This window comes from Crocodylus siamensis, chromosome 13 (assembly GCF_052110815.1).
Source record: "Crocodylus siamensis isolate JL-2025a chromosome 13, ASM5211081v1, whole genome shotgun sequence".
Lineage (NCBI taxonomy): Eukaryota > Metazoa > Chordata > Crocodylia > Crocodylidae > Crocodylus > Crocodylus siamensis.
The window spans coordinates 11,963,593-11,980,830 of NC_143407.1; the positions used below are offsets into that span (position 1 = coordinate 11,963,593).

At 48.9% G+C, this 17,238-nt stretch overlaps 1 protein-coding gene across 6 annotated transcripts in view; it reads right to left on the reverse strand.

The window, feature by feature from the left end:
• Positions 1-17,238, reverse strand: part of ELAPOR1 (endosome-lysosome associated apoptosis and autophagy regulator 1) — a 76,327-nt gene that overhangs the window by 49,776 nt on the left and 9,313 nt on the right. For 2 of the 6 annotated variants that reach the window (XM_090025273.1, XM_090025279.1), the window contains exon 1: positions 16,775-17,046. The exons of 2 other annotated variants lie outside the window; for them this stretch is intronic. In XM_090025273.1, coding sequence (XP_089881399.1) covers positions 16,775-16,885 — 111 coding nt within the window. In that variant the 5' untranslated portion in view covers positions 16,886-17,046. 2 more of the 6 variants (XM_090025278.1, XM_090025276.1) reach the window with 2 other exon arrangements.

The window sequence follows — 17,238 nt, forward strand, 5'->3', positions numbered from 1 at the left end:
AGTGGCTGGGGCAGTCTCCCTGCTGTTAGGAGAGCAGTGTTTATCTTGGCAGGACTTGCACATGTGTGTGACAATGAGCATTGTTCATTAAACAGGTTCCTCCGCAAACCCGGACATGGAGTTCTGCCTAAGAAAGTATAAGCAATTAGGAGGCAGTGACGCCATACATTTAAGCTGAACTGCTGCTTGCAGTGTTTGCTTACTGTATCATGCACAACTGGACAATATTTACACATCCTGGAGCAAGATGTCTGGATAGCTCAGGAGTTTGTTTGCTCAGAGCCTTCCAGCACCTCCCATGACTGATGCGAGGGAGAAAAATGCATCAGTGGGGCAAAGGGGTGGCGGGGATATTACAGGTCGAGATGCCTGGCTTCTGTTTCTGCCTGTAAGGCTAACTTGGAGTGTGACCCTAAGCAAGTCCCTTCTGTCTGTGCCTCAGTTTCCCTACAGGAAACAGAGAAATCATGATATTTCTATTCTCCCCAGGTTCTTATACTGCTCTCATCACCATGCTGAGTGCCTTCCATTAATCGTGTTACTTAATGCGCTAACAGCTGTCATTTGTCTCAGCAGGGAGGTCTGCAGCTCAATTCCAATTAAACAGGCCCTCAGGTGAAACGATTACATTTAGGTTTCCCTCTCCCCACTCAAGGGCAGGAGAACAGCATGGAAGACCTTGGACTCCTGGCTCTCCCCTGCCCTTGAATGGTGTGTGCAGCTCCCATGATTAACAGCAGCATTACACCTCAAGGTGTCAAGCCACATGTTTGCGTGAAAAAGAAACCAAAGAAAAACACCTTTTAAAAAGACATTTTCATAAAAGCTGACGTAAACCAGCTACGATATCTTGGGATGGACATGCATAGCACAGATAAGGGTCCCCTGCTTCAGGGGAAAACCAGCCACATTAACATCCCAGGCAGCTTCACCTCATCACTGATCACATTCAGTATATACATATGGAAGAACATCTGTTCCCTAGGCTTGTTTTCCGCGCCACCGCAAACTACCTTGAAAGCTAATACTCTTGAAGCAGAGAGAGAAGGGGTGTTTCTGCATGAATTACAGCAATGCTTATGACAAAGTAGACCAGCAGAACATTTAATTTCAATAAGTGATGAGCAAATGCCCAGAGGATTTAGCAATGTTAACGCTAAATCCTGTTGACCTTTTCTTTCCCCACTGGTCTGATATTAGGTAAATAAGATCTAGACCATAGAGGGCAAAGTTTTCAGTCCTATTTCTTGACCGTTTATGAGAAGTTACTCCAACCTGCTTGGGGCATGGTCTCAGCGTTCTACATTTGTACAGCACCTAGCACTAGAGTAAGGCAAGGGTCTTGGCCTATAAACAGGGCTTCTAGCTATTACCTATAACGTAGATGTTTGTGAACACGAAGGTACATATAAGGTGAACACATAACACTTGTAGTTCGTCAGTCTTGCTGAGGGTTTTTATCCATGGAGACGACACAGAAAATTCCTTTAAATGAAAACATTTGATTTTTGATTTTTTTTTGTAAATTAAAAAGGTGCCCTTCCCTCCGTTACTGAGGATGCTGAAGGTAACTGGAAGCAAGTTCTGAGCACCGCGGAGCAGCTTTGATGCAATTCCATTCTCTGCTTGTTCTATATTAGCACTACTTGCATATTTATAAGTCCTGTTTTATAGTTACATGTTTTTATTGAATCAGTGGGGCAGGAATATTTGCTCAGCGTTCCAGGCCAGGGGTTGGCAACTTGTGGCCCATGGAGCCGTTGGATCCAGCGCACAGACTGACCAGCATTCGGTGGCAGAAGACTGCAGATGCAGGCACTCCTGCTGAGCCACCGCAGGGAGAAGCACCAGCTGCAGGGAGGTCCTACCTCCTGCCTGCCTCCGACCTGAGGTGGGTCAATGCAGCTTGCAACCACAAAAGGTTGCCTACTGCTTTCTAGGCCACTCTCTGGCCATTTCAAACATACAGTACCATAAAATCGCCATTCCTCCTCCCCTCCCAAAGACAAATGTCAGAGATGATGCCGAGTAGGGACCTGGGTTCTAGCCTAAACTCCTATTCCTAATGGAGCAGAGATTTCCCTAATGCTCTTCATCTGTTTTACAGAAAGACTAGTATATGCAATGTGCAGAGGCTGGAGAAGGGATTCACTAATGCCCAGCACAGAATGGCAGCTAGCACAACTATGCTGGGAAGCTGGAGAGATGCAAGTTCAAACCTCATCTGCACCAGGGGTAACCTAGAACCTGGGACTTCTGCTTCCTGAGCAAGGCCCTAACCAACGGTCAAATCAATCCACACTGGTACGGCAGGAGTTTTCCAGGGGAATCCCAAAATGAACGGTCCTGGGCCAGGCATTGTTCAATGTGTTTATTAACAATTTGGATGCTGGAATGGAGAATTTCCTAGGCATATTTGTAGGTGACACTAATCTGGGCCGGGGTGTAAACACATGTGAGGACACAATAGCAGTCTTATCTGAAGGGCTGCCAAAAGGAGAGGAAGAATACTGTTTCTTGTGCTGCAGACAGCAAGAGAGAACCAATGTCTTGAAGTTGTGCGCTGCGTGCGACATGCCAGCTATGGCCTCCTGGGGTCCTTCTGCCATGCGAACAACCCTTCCCTTAGCACCCACCACATGCCTGGCTCCCCATGCTGCATAGGCAGCCCAGCCCCTCTCCCAGCTGTGTGCAGCCCAGCTCTTCTCCCAGCCATGTGCGCAGTGTGGACAGTCTGGACCCCTCCTGCTGTGCTGTCCCACCGATGGGAGCAGAAGCCAGAGGAAGGAGGAGCCTGGAGACTCTGGCCACCTCCGCAGCAGCAGCAGGAGCAAGGGGAGGAATGGTGGCTGGAAGGCAGCCCTTGGGCTGCCAATTAAACCCCAGCAGCCCACATGCACCCCACAGACTGCCAACTGGATAGCCCTGCTCTAGATGAGGCCTAACCAGTGCCAAGGAGGTGCACTACCACCTCCCAAGCCTCAACTCTTAATGCTCCTGTTGATGCAGTCCAAAGAGCCGTGAGCCATGGCAATTAATGCCGTCATTGCTCCCCATTGCCAAACTTCCAGACCCGCGGGGAGCCCCATGTATGCCAGACTGCACCAGCCTACAGGCGCTGTGTGGCCAGATCTGGTTAGTGGGACCCCACGGGACTCTAGATCACATCCGCAGTCCGCTGCATGCACTGACGCTCTTGCTGGATCTGGCCCATGGATCCACCCCCACAGCACTCATCCAGCCCATGGGGACAGAGAGACTGAGCACCCCTTTTCTAAACATTGTCCCCTGTGCTGACCAGCTGTTTACTCCCAGCATCTCCCAAGGCCTCTTCTCCAGCTTCACTCTCCCTATCATTCCAGATCTCTGCTACTGTCTCTGCTAAACCGGTCCTCCCTCAACCAAACCCCACCCCAAAAATGATAAGCTAGGGGGAAAAACTGGCAGCACTAACTCATCCATTCCAAGTCCTAATGGTGGTCAATCTGATAGTAAGCTTTATTTCTTTCCCCCAGCATTGTGCTTTTCAGCTTTGGAATAACAGAGGCCATGCCCCAATGCATGGGCAGGATGGACTGCAGGGGGATATCCTCTGGGGTCCTCCAGACAGATCATACACATGACAAACCTTTCATCGTGCACAGCAAGATCATGCACATGGTAAATTTTGCATTTAATTGCATGCTACAAATATACACACTTGAAAGGTGATTGAGCTAAAATTGTTTTTTTTTTTCCCCCAGGGCAAACTTTTTCATTCTCCAACTTTTATGCTCACAGTGCAATTTTAATGCTTCATTAACAGGCGTGCACGCAGAGAAGAGCGGCACATTGCATTTTTGTTACTAAGGGCTGTGCAGTCAGGGGGCTTCCAAACACTTTAAAGCAGTTCCAGACAAAGCAACAAAAGACACAAACATCATCACTTCTATTTCAAAATGCTCCCAGACAGGTGAAGAAGACAGCATGTGCGTGCACGCAAGCGCACACATTCTTTTTTTCAGGTTGGAGGTCGGGGGAAAGCACAGCAACCCTTTGATGTTTCATAACAGCTCAAAGCTAGAGGGAGTGGGTGGGAGGAAAAGCAGAAGAGAAGGCCTTAGAGAAAGACGGTCTGACTTGCAGAGATTTCTGTCACACTGCTCCAAAGATCACAGCTGATACAAAAATGCACACATTTCCCTTTTGAGCAGTGTACACGTGGAACGGTGAAGAAAGATGCATCAAGCGTGTGCATCTTCTCCACGGAGGTTTAGGCAAAAGTAAAAATTGGGATGATGCTGTCCAAGCTCCTGCATAGCACAAGCTGGGGTACTTTACTCAGCGATTTCTGCAGCAATCCTAAACCTGCCTGAGCAACAACAGATGTTTTAAGAGACCCAGTCTTAATAGAGAGCCTCCAAGAGACGGAGAATCTGCCACATCCCTTAGCAAGTTGCTCCAATAGTTAGATAACTTCACTATTAAAGTGTTAGCTGATTTCTAGCCTGACCTTTTTACTGTACAAGCTTTATCACTTTTCCTCGTATCCCCCTCCGTATCTGGCACCCATTGTGAGGTAGGGAGAAGTGTCCCCAGTATATGACTCTGGCCCTTGAGGTATATGACACAAAAGCTTAAGGTAGTGAACCCAAACCTCCTTCTGACTAGCCACTGAATAAGAAAGTTTTACCTAATGGTCACAGCTCAAGGCAAGGGTTCTGAGGTCTCCTGATGGCTCTCACCTTCATTTTGCCATGTGGATACAAAGCCACGGCTCATCCAGGGGGCACAGGGTGAGGGGGCAGTTCCTGCCACTGCACACACCTTGCGAGGGCACGGGGGGGGGGTGCCCCCAGATGTGTGGGGCGCAGGCAGGGTGGGCTGGGGCCAGGCTCTTCCCGGCATGTGGGGGGAGGGAGGGGTTTGGGCTGAGGATACAATTGGGGCAGGTGGCAGTGGTGCTGGAACGGGATGTGAGGGGGCTATGGCGAGTTCTGGGGGGGCTGCAGCCCCCCCCATAACCCCACTCCCAGTACCACTACCACCACTCATCTCAAGCACAGCACAGCCCAGTCCCCACTCGGAAGAGCCTGGTGCAGCCCCAACCCGCAACTGCAGCCCGTCCTGCCTTCACCCCATGCAGATCCAGGGGCACATGCTCCCCCCCGCTCATGCCCTCCCAGGATGCTTGCAGCACTAGGAACCACCCCTGCACGCCCCAGAAGAGCTGCGGCTCCATCCCACACCCCAGCTAGGCGGTGGCTGCTGCAGCACCAGCCCCACTCCCTCCCTCACCATAGGGAGTGTTGATCTGTCCCCCCACATCCCTCCCCCCTCTCCTTCCACCATAACAGACTTACCAGCTGCACACAGCTGTATCAGCTGATATGCCTCCTTAAAAATCGTCTATCAGTTTTGGACCCCAGAATCTCTATCAGTGCACCCCTACTTGGTGCAGTTTCCATTCTTTGCTTTCCTATTCTTGGAGAGCAACATCAGCTTTGGACTCTCAAGCAGGCAACTAAGGAGAGTTCCCCTTTCGATAGACAGAGTCCCTCGAACCACTTGCACCCTGGAAATGATCCCATACTTGGACATTTTATACTACACTCATCCAAAATGAGACTCACATTTGCCACAGCAGGTTGACATGACAAGTTTTATCCGGTTTAGGTTAAAATAATCCTGCTTCCTTGTAATGACTTGTAAAGCTGAAAAGCATAAGGTTTCTGCACTTCTGTCAAGCCAACTCTGCAGAGGATGAGCTATTAAAAGATCAGACATCATCTATTAGGTGTCACTGTAATGAGCCTAAGAGCCCTATCAGAGGATCAGAGCCCCATTATGCTAAACAATGCAGAGAAAGACGATTGTCTTTGCCCCAAAGAGCTTATGCTCCAGCTGAACTACTGTTGCTGGAATCACATACACAAGCTGCAAGCACACTCCTGGGATCTCTTCCCTATTCGTGAAGGAACCTCAGGGGTACCAAACGGATGTGCTGGATTGTATAAGCCGCACAACAGTAATTAGGTGCCAGATGGATGAAAGCATGTGCAGGCTGGTTTGTCCATCTTTGAGCAAGGTATAGACTTGTAGAAGCCATGTGAGAAAAGGAAGCTGCCTCTGCTATTCCACCCCTCCCTGTCTTTCTTTCAAAAAACCACTTCGTTCCCCCCTGCATCGCTGTAGCGCTTTCCTGCTGCTGGGGCTTTTCCCCAAGCAGAAGCAGAGTGAACTGCACCTAGTCCTTGTCCACATCACCGCTTCTGCCCCCACTGCATTACGAACATCAGTGAAATCTGGCTGGCCTTTCCAATGGCTCAGAGGCTGTGGTGCTGTCTGTCGACTCCAGGAGATAGTACTGAAGTTTTATGAGTGGCGCAGGTTTAGATATTCATCTTTGCTAAATCCTTTACAAAAACACCAAGCTGAGCATCTACAGAAACTGATGGCACGTGTGAACAGCCGCTGCTCACAACAGGCAAGCAGATTTTTTCCAACCCTGAAAAGTCTGGGTCCAGTGCGTGGCGAGTGTGAACTAACCGACAGAAATATCCTGCCTTCCTACAGCCACTGCTATCAGCATAAGAAGCGTAGAAACAGGGGTAGCAAAAGGGATGCGAGGGCAGACGGCTCGGCTAACAGGGCTCTCAGAGTGCAAATACACCTGGCACCACAGCAGGTGCAACAGCAGGGGAAGCTGTCCTTCAAAGAAGCAGCTGGGCAGCTTCTGACTCCCAACTCAACACAGGCACAACCTGTATCCCCTCCATTAGGCAGCAAGCCTCTTCTCCAACTCCTCCTATTGCCCCAACAGCCATCCTCTCTGAATTTGCTGCTAGATTCTGTGCAAGAGCGCCCTGGCCCTGGTACTGAGGCCATCTGAGCGCCTATTGTCAGCAGGGCAGGAGTGGCAGGGTGACTTGGGGCAGAGAAAGATGACCAAATAGACCCAAGTTTTTCCAGAATTTTAGCTGCTCCCCTCTTGGCAGAGAAGCCGCCCCTTTCACACCCCCTCCCATGAAGTGAGAAGTTTCTCATGGATGAAAAACATTGCCCCAGTGAACATGCCAGAGTGGTAAGGGTTAACAGCACCCAGGACACGTTGTTGGGAAAATATGGGGGATGGTGGGAGAGAGGGGGTAGAACTGGGACACAGCCTGTAGAAGACAGCTCTCTATGATGAAAAATACTCATAGGACCCCAAAAATATCCATCGGCCAAAGTTCAACTGCAGTCCAGAGCAACATTGCATGGACTCACCTTTCCCTGGATTTGCAAGAGAAAACCAAGCCTAGCTCCTGCTTAACGCATGCTCCACAAGCATGCAATGCTTGTCTATGGTGTTGATCAGGTCTCTGTTCCTGTGACAGCCAAGCTCCTCATGTGTTTTATTGTATTTATATCTTCAGACACCTCTGGGAAGAAAGGTAATGCTGTCTGCCCCACTATACAAGTACTCTCTGAACCTCTCCTTGCAAGGTGCCACTGGCAGTCTTGGAAGGGCTTGAAGCTAAATGTCCCATACAAAGTAGCATGGCCTTAGCTGTTTATCCACCCTTCCTTTCATCTAGGATAGCGATTCTCAGCCAAGGTACCATGGGGTGTCAGGCAACGCTAGCACGGTTAGGTGTCCAAACAAGATTCACAAGACCAACCCAGAGATTTCAAATTGGAATCCATAGTGGTGAAACCATTCTGAGCATTTTGCCACAGAAGAATTGCTCTTCTTATTTTTCTGTAGTCAAAAAACAAGTGAAAATTAAGAGCTGGTATTGTCCATTGCTTACACACACATACCAGGATGGGAAGGATACAACCCCAGCCTACCCCCATTCCCCAGTTTTGCACTATTGAGTGGCATCAAGTCTTTAAAGAGCTTGATCTTGCTGCCAGAAAAAGCAAAGACCTAATTCCCTTGGGCCTGAGTCCCAGAGAAATCTAAGTTAGCAAGATGTGACAGGGATAAAGATGTGACAAACAGTGGAGACAAGCCACACGGAATAAATAATCCCACTGCCACAGTGGGCAGGGCCAAATATGCGGTGGGCATTTAAGGACCAGCAGCACTGATGAGTTGGGGTAGACCTGTGTGCCTCCCCTTAATGCACCCCCACACGCAGCTGCCTGTTGGAGTCCCTCTGCTTCCATACCTCTACACAGGAACTGCTCTTTCTTACCCCACCCCAGGGAAGGTGGGGGGATCTTCCTAAAGAGGACCCAAAATTAAATCCAGCATCCCTGTGCTGAAGAAATAAGTATTACTGGAAACAGCACCGAGTGACACACACCCCACCCACCCTGCTTCAAAGGGACTGTACTGTACACACATTCCAGATTAATATATTCATTTATGTACTGCACCAAGAACAGACAGCTGACCTGGGAGACAGGTGCAGGAGTTATGTTGCCCCAGTAAAGATGCAAGTCAGCCCTTGCCTAGCAGAAAGAGCAGGAAATAAATCCCTCCCAACTTGTTCATGCAAAAGAAAGTCAGAACAATATTCTAGCGCAAGCAAAACTAAGAGATTGCACCTGTTCTGACTCTGAACATTGCGGCCTGATGAGGCTGCATTTTATTTACAGAGATTTGCAGCTGTGGAGTGGACAGCCACTGGGGTGGTAAAGAAAAGTAGTGGATTTGCTCAGGCTGACAATAGAGAGCTCTTGGGATGAAGGTGGGACCTGAGTCTACCTTTGCAGACAGTATAGCACAATACGGAGCTGCCAGGTATAGCGTAAGGAGGGAAGGAAATCCTGATTGAGGCAAGGTGGAGGACTGCACACTTTGGCCCATTTCCTCTGTAAGCAGCATCTCAGTATTGCATGTGTGACCAGCATTGTAAGCAAGAAATCATCTGGATAGGCAAGCCTTCTGCAGAGGGTCACTGCACCTGTGCCTCAGTCCTACCAGAACCTGCTCAGCCCATGATAGGTTAACTCACTGCTCCCACGAGCCAGACTTTAACAAGTGAGTCAGGCTATGAATCAGGTTCTTCTGGCCCATCATCCAGATCTCCATGCAGGTGGCTCAGCGCCCATTACACAATGTTAGCATCCACTCACCCTCCTCACTATCTGTGCCATCTGCAGCCCAGACAGAGGGCAGCTGCCCAGATCTGCCAACACAGTACATACATGGTCACAGTAGCATAATGCAGGGGGGCATCCAGGGCACCAGTTCCAGTCACTAACTCAGCAGCCACAGATGCTGCCCCTCTGCCCCATACACAGCGACTGTCCAGGGTGCACAAATGCCCAGTTAGGCCCCTACACTTCCATGGCTCAATGGTCATGAATAGGCTGACACACTCGTACTGAGGGAAAACCCATACCAGCGAGCTAAGTCCATGGAAAGTATGTGCATACTGCATATGTGCCAGTTACTCCACTCCACCTGCAACAAGTGGAGCCATCCCAGGATCAGCCCTGCTGTGAAAGGAAGGGCTGGTTCTACAAAGCTGAACCCCACTTTTACCAGCGTGGCCACTGCTTACTAGGCTCTCCCCTTATTCTTCAAGCCAGCGTCAGACAAGGATGTGTTGATCAGAGATCCACCTAGGACAGGACGCCTATTCAGAACAGCCTGGCATTCTGTTTCATGAGCTCTCTGAGGAAGATCCCCCTCCTGCAATTTGAGCTCATTGAATTTTTAGAACTCATTAAGTTTCACAGCAGTGATTGCAAAGCAACAGTGATGGAGGTTAGGTTAATTAACAAAACAAAGGAGTTTGTGGCAATTGGAAGATTGATCCAATCCTCTATGTGCTCAGTTTGAACAGAGAGGTCCCATGCTTGGGCAACTACAATCATTGACTGAATCCTCGCCCTTCCCACCCTACCCAAAAGTTGGGCCTTTCTTTTTCCCTCTTGAAACCTCTGTGGCATCCACAGACATCCTGCAGGCTCATCGCGGCTTCACCCCTGCACTCCACATCCAGGTCATTGACAACCCTTACTGCCACTTCTCTGCTTTACTCCCTCTTCTTGGTAGCAACTGGAAGGCCTTATCCATCAAGCCTGATATTACTTTTCCATCCCAAAGGTCCAAATGCAATGTCATGGTCAGACCCTGCTAGCCTCCCATCTTGACTGCACCAACACACTCCTCCTTCAAATGCTTAGGTGGATACTGCCATCCTAACACACCCAAAATACTGCTGCCAAAGCCATTTGTTGATCCAGTGATGTGTCACTTCTCCCTTGATAGAGTCCCTATGCTCTGGTATGCTATCCAAGCACTTCTGAATTCAGAAGAGCCTCCAACAGTCCTTCAAAGGCACTCAGCCTCCTCTTACCCAAGTAGATCCGATGGCAGCAGACCCGCTGTTGCTGGCCAACACGTTGGGATGCGGGAGCTGCCGCTGTTTCAACCTCCAGCAGCTGGGTGCAGCACACGCTGGGAGCAGCTGTTCCATGTGCAAGTCTCCTTGGGTTACATACCAAAACGAGGCACAAGGGCCAAAGTTGGGGCCCGATAGCAAAGTAAAAGGGCTGCGTTTTATGGGAGACACATTTACAACCCAAATTCCCCACCTGAACTCTTAAACAGGGCTGTCCAACTTCAGAGCAGCCAGAGGCTTGCAAATTAAGTGACTGAAGTGACAAACAGCCACTGAAGGGCCTGGGAACAAAAATTCATAACCTTACTGGACACTAAAACCAGTGGAGTAAAGGCACGTAATGGTCATGGGACTCGTTACAATCAACCTGCTATTTCTATTCAACTCTTTGCATTCCACAGGTAATAAGCAACCCTTTTCCCTTCCGCATTGTCTTGCTCTTTTCATAATTAGGATATTCACTCACTGCATTTCCCTCCTTTTGAAGTTACTTCTGATCACTTCTTGTTCTTATTTCACACCCATGTTCAAGTTTATAACTGATGGCTGACAAGGTTATTTTGGGTAAATCCAATATATTTTATTAGACCAACTCAAAAATTCTTCTTAGCAAGCTTTCAGGTACAAAGTGATGGCTTCTATTTACATAGAGTTGAACACAAACATCGCTGTTCTCTTGTTTTCTGTTATTTAGCTTAGCTCCTTTTCTCCCAGACCTGAGAAAGGCACTTTGTGCCTGAGAGCTCATAAAATTTCTCTCCCAACTATACAGATGGTTCAAGAAAAAACACTACCAAAAAAATCCTCTTGTTTCAAGTCAATGGTACAGCACTAGGGACCAATTTGGGCCACAGCTATAATCCTTCCTCGCACAAATTAAACATCTAAAAATACCAAGTTGTTCTTTCCAAACTCCAATAAAAGCAAGAGAATATCACCACCCTTTTGCTACAATGATCTCTATCAATCGCTGTGGCCAGAAGAAATTTATTCTTATTTTACCACATTCTAGCAGTGGTAAAATGAAACCTTGACAAGAACTGTCCTTTTCAGTAAAACTCCTCTGTCTGGAAAGGTGTCAGCCAGTAGAATCCCTTGGTCTCGAAGCAGAGTTAGCAAGGAGCCAGGGAGGTGACTTGAGCCTGTTAATGTATAATCCAGGTTCTGTGACACCGGGAATTTAGAGCAAGAGAATGAGACTTTTGAGATAAGATACCAGAGCACAGATCAATGCAACTGTGAGCAACATGACCACAGCTGATATAATCTAAACTATTAGTGATAGCCCAAGAATTGTTTCAGGTAATAGAAACAGAAGGAGCCCATGAGATAAGCCATCTTGACATGTCTTCAGCAATACACCATTTAGTAAAAAGTTTAGAATAAAGGAAAACAATCCTCCTAAGCTTGGACTGAGCAGAAATCCGCAAAACAAATGATTAAATGGGCACACAACTTGCCTGTAAAAAAAATAAAATAAATAAAAATACAATATTCACTAAGAATCTACAAAAGGTATTTAATGGACTGAAGATGCATCATACTGCTAGGAGAAGGTTCTTTGGGTGAATCCGATACCTTTTATTAGACCAACTTAAATAGTTGGAAAACAATTATTAAGCAAGCTTTCGGGTTCAAAAGCCCTTCGCCAGGCTAAGGAAGTTTCTGCAGTTGGTGTGTGCTCTTCCAGGGTGGAATGAAAAGTAAAGAAGCCGGAGGCTGGGCCGGTATGCATACAAGACAGGCAGTCAGTCAATCTACATACCGGCCCAGCCTCCGGCTTCTTTACTTTTCATTCCACCCAGGAAGAGCACACACCAACTGCAGAAACTGTCTCAGCCTCACGAAGGGCTTTTGAACCTGAAAGTTTATTTAATAATCGTTTTCCAACTATTTAAGGTGGTCTAATAAAAGGTATCAGATTCACCCAAAGAACCTTGTCTGCCTGTGTCCTTAGACCAACACTGCGACAACCTACACCCTCATACTGCTAAAGAATTCAAGAATGCCGTCAGGAGCACATGGACAATCTGAAGTTGTATTAAGACCTAGAACAAGAGCTCAGCCTGACTAGAAGCTAATATTAGGCATTTTGGAGTGAATTTAGACACAAAAATCAACTGTATTTAGAGTACGGCCACTGCAACAAATCCCAACAGGCTCTGGATTTGGATTACAGGACTAATTAGGAGGTTAGAACATGGCTGTCAAATGCAAATGTTGCACCTTGAGAAAAGCTGAGGAGATCCTATCTAAACTTCCAAATGGAAAGGTCATTCTCCTTCTTTAAGGCAAGCCAACAGGTTTTAGCAAGCCTGACTTGGTGCACCACACTAACAGAGCTCGATAAATTCAGCTCCGACTTGTCACTTGCGAGTGCCCCACTCAGCTTAAAATGCTTGAGGACAAAGCAGAATGGCACTGGGGCAAGCAAAAAACCCCATTTCTGGAAAGATTTAGATCTGAATTAATGCAAGCCTATCTGGCTTGGGGGCAATCCTTCTGAAAGATGATCATGGCAAGCCAAAGCACAGCTACCCTCAGCTCAAAAATTGAAATGCTGGCTGTTTTCAGTTTCATTGTGCTTTGTTCCATACTCGAAATTGCAAATCACTGTTTGCTCTCTTCAGAGAACAAACTATTCTTGTTCAAGCATTATGAATCCAGTGCCACTACCTAAAGTCTAATATTAAAGACTGGCAACACATGGTTACGGGAGCAGGCAAAAATAACCGAACCATCACACCTTTGGAAGCTGTATTTCAAAACCTTGGTGTGATGATTTGTATAATGACTTCCATGAGAAAGCAAGTGCCAAAGCAGTCATTAAACACAAAATGCAAACCCAGTTAAGGTCTTCAGGTAGTATCCATGCTTTCAAGATTACATGTAAACACAGCAAGCAAGGAAGATGAAAGCTGGAAGACAAAGCTGGAAGATGAATTTGAAACGACAAGCCCTATCCATTTTCTGAACAAAAAGTGACCAGCACACATGGGAAACAAAATGACTCAGTAATTCCACAGGGACAGGCAGGCAGATGAGACTGCCGCATATGGTGAAACCCCATGCAAAGAACGGCACGCCACAGTATTGGCACATAAGAGGGCAAAAATACTAAGCATAATCTCCATGCCTGCCTGGGTACTGAAGAGGCAAGAACACAAACAGAGATTTCTTATTCCAGTCAGGCATGAAATGCTGCCATCAGAGATAAGATACCCAAGCATGAAATCTGTAATCAATTCAGGAAACAAAATGCAAGAGCAGCACTCCAGCCACATGAAATTCCTGATCAACTTTAGTTCAGTGTTGGCACTGATCTTTTCAAATCAAAAGAAGAAAGACCACCTCTTATGGCAGCCCGCTAGTCCCATTTTCTAAATGGATCGGTTCCATGGCAGCAACAAGAACTTACTGCAAATTTTGTTCCCCAGTGGGGTTCCAGATGAGTTGGCTACTGATAACAGCACAAGGTAGAAAGGCTCATTTTGGCAGTTTTTTGATCCACCAGTGTCAGCACGCAGCAGACAGCCATTACTGTGCACAGCCTAATGGGTTTTCAAAAGCAGCAGCATGAATGGCAGAGAATTTCAGAAGCTTTTACTGTAGCATAAGGACTCCACTGCACTAGGCACCGGTGCAAGCAGAACAAGATGACCCATGCCCTACAGAGCTTGCAATCTAAATAGAAGATAAGAAACAGATCCAGACATCGGAGCACAAGGAAATTAAGGAGGTATTAGTAAGAAAAACAGCCTGCAGTTACAGCACAGGAACAGCCTCTTTGTGACGGGGCTTTATACACGCAGTGCGGGGGATTTCTAATTACGACAACGAAGTTGCTTTGCATATGTTTACGGAAAGTCCCTCTCAGGTGTGATGCGCAGCACGGGAGAAAGTATAAGGGAGCTTATTTGAAATGTCTAATGAACGGGCAACAGGAAACTGGTACCATAGGCTAACCAAAGGTAGGAGCTGACTTCTTGGTATAAAAAGCTTTCATAGATTCAGAAATCTCTTCTGAGCATTGTAAGGTATAATAGCTGAGCATTGTAAGGTATAATAGCTGACAGTGCTTTATTAGGATCATCCAATGCTCAGGCACTCATAGGCAGGAGAGCAAAAATCTTAAAGCCAAGTATGTACAAGCTTCTTTGCTAAGCAAACGCTAACCCTGAGGTAGCTGCAAGCTGCTAACACTGGGTCGGCCCTCCCTGGTTTGCATGGGATTGACCTGTTAGACGCACATCGTGAAACTCAAGCAGAAGTGGTCTGGTGACAACTATTATCCCTTCTGAAACCTGCCTTAGTCTCCCTCTTGTCCAAAGGCCAGCTGGCAACCTCCCAGGTCACTATATCATCATATGTAGCCATCCATCCCCAGACCTCACAAGGACTAGTCCTGCAGGAAGAACAGAAGAAGCCCAGTAAAAACAAAGATGATCCTGGCTCTGGTCCCCGAGAGCACACTGCTGACAGCAGAGCATACACATGGATGCTGATCAGGATGACAATGTGGGCCAGTCTCAGGTGGCATAAACCAAAGTCAGTGGAACAATGCCAGTTCATGGCAACCAACCAATCAACCCGACAGGCCCCAAGCAACAGATCCACCCCACCTGAGCACTGCAAGAGCAATAGCTCCGACCCGAAGGCTGCTGAGATCCAGAGAGACAAGAAAGATCCCTCCTGTCCAGTGAAAGACAGAACAGCTTCCCCTGACCTAGGTATCTCCATTGTTACTAACTGGATGCATTCATTTGCAGCTAGTATTTTGTTTTTAAAAAATTAGATAATTTGCCAAAACTATTACCCTTTGTAGCCCTTGCTCCTGTTGGGTAACTGGTATAAGACATCCAGCATTCCCATTCCTTCCACATGGCAAGGACAGAGCTATCACCAGCGTGAAAAAAAATGCAATCTGATTTAAAACTGAAATTTCAAAAATCACCCCATCACCCAGCTAAAACAGACCCAATCCAGACTTCTGGTGTGGTCACAAACACTTTGCTACTGGCCCGCAGTGAGAGAAGGACCAGAATGGGAAGGTTGGACACACAGTACCTTGTAATAGCAACCTCCAGCTGCAAGCCTTCTGATGAATGTATATTGCTAGTCATCTCTCTGCCGCAAATAAATCTGTGAAATCCTTAAGGGCCACAGAAGACGGCAGATGCCAAGGTAAATACTACTTGGCAATGCAATGCAAGGAGAAAAGGAGAATGCAAACTACAGCTACAAGTAAACAGCAAGGAAGAAACTCACTCCAGCATGAAGGGATCTCTTGATCCCGCTGAAGTCCACGCAAGCCCTTCTACTGAGTTCATTAAGGGCAAGAATAAGTACCACTGCAGTCAGGGAACAGGACACGGGATAAGGAGACACCCGAAGCCTAGTATACCCCCTTTGATCCAAGGGCTTGATCCAGTAGTCACTCAAGCCAACGGAAAAACTGCCATCAATTCTGAAAGGTGCAAGCTCAAGCACAAGCGACTAATTGCCAGTAGCAGCTTGCATTCAGCATTCTTCTTCACCACCTTTTTTCTTCATTATAACGGTCATCATTTTGTCTAATTACACATATTTCCCATGTTAATTTGCTATCCTAATCTTTGAAAACAGGGATCATATGAAAACGCAATTCTTCCCATCTACCCAAGAGAAGCTACGCTAAACACTTGAGACTTATCAGTGCCTGCCATTTCCTGACATCACTACGTGGCTTGCAGCCACCTTCCCTTAGGAATTGCCCGTTTGCTGCCTGGAGAACACGTTGGCTCGACCTGCTTGTCCAGTAACACAGTCCCACTAAGCTCCACTCGCCGGCCCGGCGCGGCATTTCTTTTTCTTTCCTTCCTGTTGCGACAAGCACATACGCATTTTCCTTACTCTGAGCCCATTCATAGCCCCCGTTTCAGCAGTGCCACGCTCGCACTGCTCCTTCTCGGGGGACCGCCAAGCAAGTTGTGCGCGCGTGGTGAGAAGCGGGGTGGGCAGGGAACCACATCTCCCCTGATAAATCTCCCCAGTGCTACTGAGCATCCCAGCAGGGATTTCCATGGCGTTTTTGTAAGACCGTCTCTCACCCCATAGGCTGGACCAGCGAGGCAGAGCATCCCGCTGAGCCAGCGGGTGAAGCCCCGGCCCAGGGCGCCAGCCCCAGGGATGCCGCGCAAAGCACTCCTGTTGCCGCGGCAGACGTCGGGTGGGATGGGCACCTGCGGTGTGGCGAGGGGGCCAGCAGGCCCCTCTCCCTGCCCGGCAGGCTGGGCAGCCGCTCTCCTGCAGGGCAAGGCTGAGCCCCGCTGCAGCCGCGGAGCGGGATGCTGGGCGCTGGGCGCCGCCGAAGTCGGGTGCACCCCCCGGATCCAAGGGCCTGGAAAACCCTGCCCTCAGGGTCGCTCGAGCCCCCGGCTCTGCCCCTGCCAGCCCGGGCCCGGTACCTCCTTGCACGCGTGCAGCTCCCGCTCCTCTCCGCCGCCGCGGGCGGCGGCCCCCGCGCCGAGCAGCAGCAGCAGCAGCCGGAGCCCGGCGGGCGGCGCAGGACGGGGCATGGCGCCGGCGCTGGCGGTGTCGCGGCCGCCCGGGAAGCGCCGCAGCAGGGCTCAGGTGCGGCGGCGGCGGCGGGGGGGGGAGGAGGAGGAGGGCGGAGGGAGAAGCCCGGCCCCGCGCCGCCCCCCCGGCAACCGCCGGCCCGAGCGCACCTGCGCGGGCAGCCACGCACCTGCGGCTCGAAAGATGCGCCTCGGCCGCTTGCGCGCGCAGCTCGCCCCCCCGGGCCGCGGGGTGCCTTCCCCGGGTGGGCGCGCACGGCCTCGCCGCACTGCGGAGCCTTGTCAGTCTCTCCCCTTCATGCAACAGGAAGAGGGGTCGGGGGGGGGGATTCAAATCTCAGGGCCCCCCCCCC